The sequence below is a fragment of the Gavialis gangeticus genome, unplaced genomic scaffold, assembly GCF_001723915.1.
Source record: "Gavialis gangeticus isolate Ggan-Ray unplaced genomic scaffold, GavGan_comp1, whole genome shotgun sequence".
NCBI classification, from domain to species: Eukaryota; Metazoa; Chordata; order Crocodylia; family Gavialidae; genus Gavialis; species Gavialis gangeticus.
The window spans coordinates 146557878-146567350 of NW_017729024.1; the positions used below are offsets into that span (position 1 = coordinate 146557878).

General features: G+C 40.9%; 1 protein-coding gene across 4 annotated transcripts in view; it reads left to right on the forward strand.

The window, feature by feature from the left end:
- Positions 1-9473, forward strand: part of ARL15 (ADP ribosylation factor like GTPase 15) — a 405914-nt gene that overhangs the window by 20218 nt on the left and 376223 nt on the right. For 2 of the 4 annotated variants that reach the window (XM_019517872.1, XM_019517873.1), the window contains exon 2: positions 2367-2423. The exons of 1 other annotated variant lie outside the window; for it this stretch is intronic. In XM_019517872.1, the coding sequence (XP_019373417.1) occupies positions 2367-2423 (57 nt within the window). Of the gene's footprint in view, positions 1-1057; positions 1094-2366; positions 2424-9473 lie in introns of those variants that run through there. One more of the 4 variants, XM_019517870.1, reaches the window with a different exon arrangement.

Genomic DNA, 9473 nt, shown 5'->3' on the forward strand with positions numbered 1-9473 from the left:
CTCCGCTCCCTGTGGCTGCCTGAGACTTTCTGGGGCTGAGGCAAGCAGGTCTGGGGTTTGGGAGGGGAAGAGCTCCCTGGGGTTGCCCTGGGCTAAAGTGGGGAGAAGCCTCCCAAGGTGGGGGCTCCTTAGGGCCCCCATGCTGGGCTGCATGAGCAGGCACCCAGCCCAGAAGACTTCTCCTTCCTGTGGCAGTCACTGAAGCAATTGGCAGCACTTCCCCTCCCCAGCACCCAAGGGTCGAAAAGCCCCCACCACAGGGCCTTTCCCTCCCCCCCCCACATGCTGTGTAGACCTTGGCTAGGGGCCGTCTGGGGGTCTGTTCCCCTGCCCCCCCTGGTTCCTATAGGCTGACAGAAGCAGGCTGAGCAGCAAGGGGATGAGGCAGTCCCTGCTTCACTGGAGCAGGCAGCATAGCCCAGGACTGCAAAGCATCCTGGGATGCTGGGGGACTAAGACTTAACTCAAATCGGGAATGGATCTGGGACAGAAGTGCTATAAACTGGTTTGGCCTAAATGAATTAAGTCGGACACTACATCCAACCAGGTTTATCTTAAACCAGTTTGGGCCATTTTGAAAGCGGTTTATGTGCACTGAACTTGTGTTCTGTTACAGGTTTAAACCAATTTCCAGTCACTTAAACCAGTTTGTGTAACTTCTGTCCATAGCCTAGATGTTTAGTGTTGAGGCTGTTAAAGTATTTAATTTTGGCACGCTGCAGGTTGCATTTTGTGGGCATTGTCTTTAAGGTAGTTTCCGTCCTTTCCCCCAAACCTTCATGTCATATTCCGATGGGGCAAACATTGACCAGTATTACATGGTAAAAGATCACTGGAAGATATGCTAGATTTAGCTTGAAACACCCTGCTGGTAATATTTTTGTCAACTTTTTAAAAATTTGAACTATGGGAAAAGCATTTCTATACTTTTGCATGCCACTAAGCAAATTTTTAGATAGGTTGGGAAAAGTACCTTTTGGCTTTTACTTGTCCTGTTGTTCTTACAGGCTGAAAGTTTCCAAATCATTGCAGTGCATGAATTACAAATTAACTTTCCCTTGTTTTGCTGGTTATGTCCCTGCATTTCTTTCAGGTTGGTCAATAAAAGTGTGTTTAGGTAGTTTCAGATTCTTAGCACAACACCATTTTGCCTTCAGACACTGAAGCAAAATATTTTTTGTTTGTTCAAAATATTTAAACAATAATCAAAATAGAAAACTCTGTAGCAACCTTTTTCATTGGCTGTCGGTTATGTAGGAATCATTCTTTTAATATTTTGGTCAAAATTAAATTTTACTAAAAAAAATAATTCTAACTAAATGGGCTAATCACATATTTTTTGGGTTGTGGGTAGAAGTGGGGGAGGGAGAGTAGTGGTACTGACTTTATTACAAAAAAAGAAAAACACCCAGAGATAAAACATAAAAACAGAAATGTGTATGAAAGCTAATTATCTTGTGCAATTCAGTGGTCCCTTTCAACTCTTTAAAAATTGTTACAGAGAAAAAAAACAGTTTTGGGATTCTATAATGTCATTGGCAAAGCTGACAAAACCATAATAGCTCCACTGATTCTGTTTTGAGGTTTGTGGTATTCGGAACTTCTTAGAGAATCATTCATTCAGCGTCTTAGATCACAGTGAGCCCTATAATCTCCTAAATAAGTGGTCGATGCAAGCTCGCTGAGTTCATATGTTCAGAATTCTAAAGCAACCAGTTGCAACACTTATAGCTCAGTGCAGAAAGACCTCACAAAAAACTTTCATTTTAAAAAAGACCTTGGAGTTAACAAACTGCATAAATCAGTGGAAGCCCAATTTAGAGTTTTTGACTACAAATAGGAAATAGCCCGACTTAACAGACCTAACAATGGATGAAATTGGTTCTCTCTCATGTCTGCATAAAGGCAAAATGAGAGATCATGTATACTTTCCTTTGGAGGATGGAAGTGGTAGTGGATTAATGGCTTCCCAAAAGTTTGAAAGTTGAGCAGTTTGGGAAGGGATTTTAATATGCTTATTTTAAAAATGTTGACACCGCTTTAACTTGAATATTATAAAAACACTAAGAGAAAAGAGATCCCTTTTAAAAAAGCAAATAAATCTAGAGCGTGCCAGACTAAAAATATGGGATAGTCGAGGGTAAAAAATTTTTGGGAGCAACAACACACAACTGTCCAATTTCCATATTGGGAGTTTATTGTAGTTTGCACCTTTTATAGCATATGTTCTTTTTAAGTACAAACAGCTGCCTATGTGGGAGGGAGAGAGAAACCTGAAACAATTTAATTTTGTGTTTCTAGAAAATAAACCACTTGCTTCTCTAGTTAATAGACTTCTTAGTAATATCTTATTTTAATTTCTTTAGAGAATGTCTGAATGTATCCAGCTCTCATTTGCTGTTTGTAGAATTGGCATTTACACGGTAAGCCAATATTCAAACTAAGTGAATAGCTTTTGTTTTGTGTTTATACACTTTAGTTGAAGGAAAATGTTCATGTATTCCAAAACAGAAGTTACTCATGTGATTGATAGTTGTCACAGGAGTTTATGCAAATGCAGTCAGGTAACACCATTACTTATATTATCAAATGTATATCACAAATGTGCAAGTATAGAACAAAGTGCTTGCTTTTTTGAGTAAATTTGTAATTATTAAAATAATAGAAGAAACATTAACATTTATAATTGGCTGTTGATGAGGATTCTGGTCAACAACAGTTGGCTGAAGAGTTCATATAAAAATTCCTCTTCATCCACACCCAAATATTTCTGAAAACCCATAAATGTTAGTGTGTACACTTCTGTGTTCTGGTCCTTGGACGCATATTGTTCAACATCTTCATTAATGATGTTAACATTGGAGTCGGAAGCAGACTGGCCAAGTTCGCCGATGACACCAAACTGTGGGGCAGAGCATCCACACCAGAAGACAGGTGGGTGATCCAGGCTGACCTGGACAGGCTCAGCAAATGGACGGATGAGAATCTTATGGTGTTTAACACTGAAAAATGCAGGGTTCTCCACCTTGGGAGGAAAAGCCTGCAGCATCCTTATAGGTTCGGCAGTGCTACGCTGGCTAGGACTACAGAAGAAAGAGACTTGGGGGTCATCAATGACAACAAGATGAACATGAGCCTGCAATGCGATGCTGCGGCTAGTAAAGTGACCAAAACGCTGGCTTGCATCCATAGATGCTTCTCAAGCAAATCCAAGGATGTCATTTCCCCCCTTGTACTCTGCCTTGGTGAGGCTGCAGCTGGAGTACTGCCTCCAGTTCTGCGCTCCACAATCAAAAAGGATGTGGAGAAGCTTGAGAGAGTCCAGAGAAGAGCCACGTCCATGATCAGAGGTCAGGAAAACAGACCTTATGATGACAGGCTGAGCCATGGGGCTCTTCAGCCTGGAAAAGCGCAGGCTCAGGGGTGACCTGATGGCCACCTGTAAGTTTATCGGGGTGACCACCAGTACTTGGAGGAATGTTTGTTCACCAGAGCGCCTCATGGGATGACGAGGTCGAACATTTATAAGCTACTGCGAGACCGTTTCAGGCTGGACATGAGGAAGAATTTCTTTACTGTCCGAGCCCCCAAGGTCTGGAACAGCCTGCCGTCGGAGGTGGTTCAAGCACCTACATTGAACACCTTCAAGAGTAAATTGGATGCTTATCTTGCTGGGATCCTATGACCCTAGCTGACTTCCTGCCCTTCTGGGTGGGGGGCTGGACTTGATTATCTTCTGAAGTCCCTTCCAGCCCTAATGCCAATGAAATGGTGCATTGGATTGCTGGTCAACAGTTTGGGAAAAAGTGAACAGTACATTGTCTGCAACTAATATTTTTTTTCCTCCAAGTATTGTTACTATGTTTTAGATTCTGGCTCGAATTCTGAGGTTAAGATCCTTAGCACTTACGTACATCAGAGTGGTCTTAGGGAGGGTTTTGTTACAACTAGCTGACACAGTACTGAATGCAGTTCCCACCCTGGTACACATTTGCCTATTTCTTGCAGAGTCTTTTTGAATGTTTGGATATAATAAGGTTGTGGGGTATAATCCTTAGGGGGGAAAGTGTGGCTTGCTGAAATGGTCAGTATCTATTGAGTAGCCCCTAAATTTATTTGAAGGCTTGTTTGTTTTATTTTTTCCAGTTCTTTAATCAAGTCTGGTTTAACCTACTTAGATTGTCAGAGAAGTCTGACAAGACTACAGCATGATGCTTTAATGGCTGCAATATATAACAAGCACATATAGCCTCCCTAAGAAGCTAATACTATGAATCCAAACTAGAAACTGAGAAAATATCTAAGTATAAATTATGTAGAATCTGATATGAAGCTGCTTGTTAGCAGATTTTTCAAGTGCAAACAAACACATCCTCCAGCAATTGGTTACTTATGCTTCCTATTGACTTGTATAGCTTCTGAATTTAATATAATATTTTTAATGGTCAAATATTAAGAGCTACCTAATTCACAGAAATACAGAATAAAATGTTAAGCTTTTTTTTTTTCTTTTGGACAATGGGGATGAACAGGAGAAAACGTGACAGGCAGGTCTTCTCGACAGCACTGGGAAAACACTGAAGGGTAGGGAGAGGTCACACATGACAAGCTTTGTACAAGCGGGGAGTGGGAAGAACGAGGGGGAGAGGGTGTATCCTGGATATGTCATAATAACACTATATAGAGATGAAAAGTTACATCGTGCTTGATGTGGCTTACACTTGATACATGCTTATGTTTTTCTATCGTATGTAAAAATGTTATAGGAGGAGGTGGTGGTGGTGTATATTACTTTTCATCTATTCCATTTAAAGGTAGATATAGATGATTGTTTTTGGGTGTAGTCATAATATAACCTGATTTAAGAATTGGTGGACTGTGAATTTTCCAAATGCTTTTCACCTAGTTTTATAAATACATTTCAAGTGCATGTATTCACAAGGATTTTTTGCAGGATTACACACAGATTCAGAGTTGAATGCGCTGGACCATTTGTTCTTTCTCTTGCACAGTGTGACTTTTGGAGCAGGTTTTTATTGGAAGGACTGGTCTTTTTAAACAACCCTCTGCAACATGGAAGGTGACTCCACTGTTGAAACTGTCCTTTATTTGTACATGGATATCATCCAGGAATAATCCATGAAGGAGTCTAGATTGTAATATTCAATTGTCCTAGGTTGTTGGCTACTATATAGTATATTGGGGATCAGGATCCCACCCACCATCCTAGGACAATTGAATATTGCAATCTAGACTCCCCTCCGGCTCCATTGTTGCCACCTGCAGGGAGCAGGGCAGGGGGGCAAGGCCAGTGCTGCTGACCTCGCCCCCCTGTTCTGTCCGCTCTGTTGCCCCTGGCTCCAGGGAGAGTGTGTGTGTGTGTGTGTGTGTGGCAGAGGGGGCTGAGGCCCATCCCCACCATCATGCTGGTGCTCTACCACGCTGTCAGCGCCTGTTCGAATGCTTGTTCACACTTATTGTCCGTGTGTCAGCCAATTGGAACACGAATAAAGCATTATAGATGGATAGAATAAGGTTTTTTAATCTCTCTCTCTCTCAGAGTTTCCTATATTTTGCTCCTTTTCTACGTGCACCCCCAAATATATATATCTATGCTAACAGGTGGGGGGGGGTGCGGGTAGAAAAGGAGCAGGATATATAGGGAACTTTGATCCTTTAGACCTTTCTGGTGAAAGGAAGAGATCATTTGGGAGAAGGCAGAGTGGCAAAATTACTTGGTGTATACAACTAACCATGCCTAAAAATTGGTTGTTCTCAACCTCTTAAGATTCAGGATACCCCTGGGAAAAATGCCAGCTCTGTGTTTGGATTGTACTTTTTTTTTCCCCTCTTTGATTGTAGAAAAAATAAGAGAGCAGGTTTTTGTTTTTGTTTTTTTTTCTTTTTCCATTGCAAAGAACCACAACAAGGCAGAATGTTTTTAACACTATGGTTTCCTTTTCTGAAATCTCTGGGTTTATCTTTTGATCGTGTTTGCTTACTTAACAGTGCTGACATTTCATAGCAACCTGGGGCACCCTTGAAAGGATCTCAAGGCACCCCACGGTGCTGTGGCACCTTGGTTGAGAATCACTGATGTAGAGATACTGGGATTGAATAGAGACTTATTAGGTGGGCTACAGGCTTGAAAAGATTGCGTTAGGTATGAGGAGAGGTGGGTTTCTGTAGGTATCCTTGGCCAGGTAGCCCATCTAGCCAGCTGCTACCTTAACAAGACCAGGACTAAACTGTTTTGCCTTGAGCTGGGAAAACACAGCTACTGAAATGAGTTGTGGGGAGAGACTTGCTACCAGTTATCATGGCCAGGGAGAATTTAGACAAAAGGATGACCTCCTTTAGGTATTGTGGCAGATGGGCCAAGTAAAAAATAAATAAATGGGAAAAAAACAATTTTGTCTGACAAATGTGATCTGGATACTCTTATGACGCAGCATCTTTTGAAATGTGTTTATGTTGGTGAAAACACTCCATAAGTCTTCTTGAATTTCCTCAAAGCTTTTTTGTTTAAGTTAGTGTCACTTCCTGCCATACCTAATGGCCTCCTCCTGAAATGCCAGCTTGCTTGTGTTTTTTGTGGTGCTTTAATTATTACTGCTTTTGTCACTTCAAAAAATTAGGCTGATTTCAATTATCTCAGTTCAGCTTCTTGCTTTAAACAAGGCTTGGGAGCTGACTTTCTTTAGATAAATGATTCTGAGTGAACATGGCTGTGGAGGTACAATGTGGATGAGTCTTAAGAAACTGCAGAACAATATGCCTTAATCCATAGAATCTTAAAAAACAAACATGTTATGGGAACCTCAAAACTAACAGTATTAAATTAAGGCAGCCTGCAAATGAGTTTTCCTAACCAAAATCTGTAGGGCATCAGCTTCTCCCAGAAAAAAGAATGTAAGCATAAGCAGAAAGACAAGACGACACTTTTATCGCTTATGGCAGGCTGAGCATGTTGAAAATACAGAGCATATTAATGGAAAGTTTGAGTGTTTTATGCATCTTTTTTAAGAATAGAATTTGCAGTTAAGGCAGTTTTCTTTTCTCTAGAGTTTTATAAAATGTGCATTTTCTTGCTTTAACCACTGATGCTCCATTCCAGAGTTGCAAACATATTAATCTTTTAAAGATTCCTGTAGACATTTCTACTCCTTGAACCTTGAGGATGAGGCTATTATGCTTTAGTGGCCTTGGCTTCAGTATTAACTATTGTCTTTTTGGCTGGAAGTTGAGTAACTCCTACACCCAAACCTACATTAATGTGGTTAGATGTGACCTATAACCTATTATAGCTTAAGAACACTACGTATTGTAGTCTAATGCAAACCCTATGGCTGCCTATACCTGTGCTCAGGGGTGGGAGGGTGCTTTATTTAGAGTGGTTCTTGGAGAGCTGCTCTAATTAAAACACTGCAGCATCATGTTTGTTAAGCCTCTTCATGTTTAAAAATGGCCATGGGACTCTTTAACTAAAGCTCATTTAATGAGCTTTAGTTAGTGCCCCATGGCCATTTTGAAATGAGGGGGGCAGGGGCTTAATGCACATGATGCTGCAGTGTTCTAATTAAAATGAATGGGAGCATGTTGAAAGGCAGCCTGTGTTTCTAAACCTTTTTGTTTACTTTAACTTTTTTTTTTATTTGTCTCTCTTTATAGTGAGATGATTAAATCATCACTATTTACCAGTTTAAAACAGGTAAATCTTGGCATACTGAAGCATTTGTCTAAGACTTGGACACCATGGAAATGGTATATTTTTACTTACAGAGGACAAAAAAAAGAAACCTAAAACACTGAAAGGAAACAAATGGATGAGTTAATAGTGATCAGTACATCAACCTTTGGAAAGGATCAGGAGCCATGCTACAGTTACTATGGAAAGACTCCTGTGAGACTTGTCCATCTCACTGCATTGGAAAATAAAGCTAAACTATAACAAAGCTCTTGCCCTATATCCTGTCTACTCCTCCCTTTCCCCCGTCATGTCCTTGACAAGTAGCAAAACAAAGGCATAAAAAACCATCAGGAAAAAATCCTTTATTTGGTACGATTTGGGTAACAGATTTCATTTACTGTTCTTGAGGGAGTCTGACAAACCATCAGTACATTCTCTTTCTACCTTCTCGCATGAAAAGGGTTATGTTCCTGCTCCCTGTACTCCTACTACTGGAGTAGCTTAAGGATTTTGGGAGAGGTTGGATGCATGGGTCTTGTGGATACACCCCAGACCAAATGGGTTTGTTTCAAATGTGGGATATTTTCCGTTCCCTCCAACTTCCAGCCTCTTCCTGCACAAGTAGAGCCTGGCTGCTTTTGTTTGGTTTTTGTGTGAGTGCCAATATAAATAATATTGGGTGAGACAGTAGTTCAGATAAACGATCCTTGCTGTACTCTAGGCTCTCCAGCTCTTGGTGAGTTTTGCAAGCATTCTGGTAAACATGAACAGTCGGTTTGTAAAACAAAATATATGTGACTGCTTAATCATTACAAATCTCCCATCTTGGTTCTGCAGCTTGGGGGGTGAATTTATCCTTGTCTTTAGATGGACTTGTTAACTATGAGATTTAAACTCTGGAACAGACTGGAACCTTAGTTTCTGGAAACTTAAGTGTAGGCTAGACAGATATGTCTTCAGATGGTTCAGATGTGGTGATCCTGCCCTGAGGAAGGAATAGGATTATGTGATCTCTTGGGGTCCCTTCTGTCCCCTATAATACAGTAATAAGGCAGAAAGGTTAGATGACATGACCAAGGCAAGGGAGCATCTGTCAGAGTCAGGATTAGAAACGCTCTCTTCTATCTGGCTGGTTATACTATTATGCTTCTGTAATGCAGAGCAATCTCTTGTAACCAGAAATCATACTGGTTACTGAGGAAGGTTTAGTTCAGTTGTTCTTGACCATTTTAGACTCAAGGTGCCCATCTATGACTTTTCTGGATCGATTAGCAATCTATTTTACTGTGCTTGCCATCTTGCAGTGGAGGCAGGGGAATGACCAGGCAAAAGATGAGCCTGAGCTTGTGCTTATCTCCTTATACTGTGGAGTGCCCTTCAAAGGGTCTTGTGGCACTAGAGTGCTGTGGCACCCTCACTGAGAATCAGTCGTTTAGCCTCTGGGTTTGCAACAGCTTCTGATGTCACCATTTGATGCGAAAACCACAGTTTCTCAGATTCACTCTAATAAGCCCTGTTCTTACAAACAGCCGAAGAAGCAGTGACTCAGGTGGCTAGAGTGTCTGCTGGGGAATATGATGATCTTAAGCATCAAACCTTACGGATACCCTACACAGAGGTTGTTTTATGTTTGAACATCAAACTTACTGCTTAACTTCAGAATGAGAAAATTGTCCTTTTTAAACATTCCAGTTAATAACATACTGGTGGGTTTGAAGACTAGAATATGATGTGGGCAAGGACTTGGGGGTAGGGGTACTCTTTTTTTTTTTTTTTTTTTTTT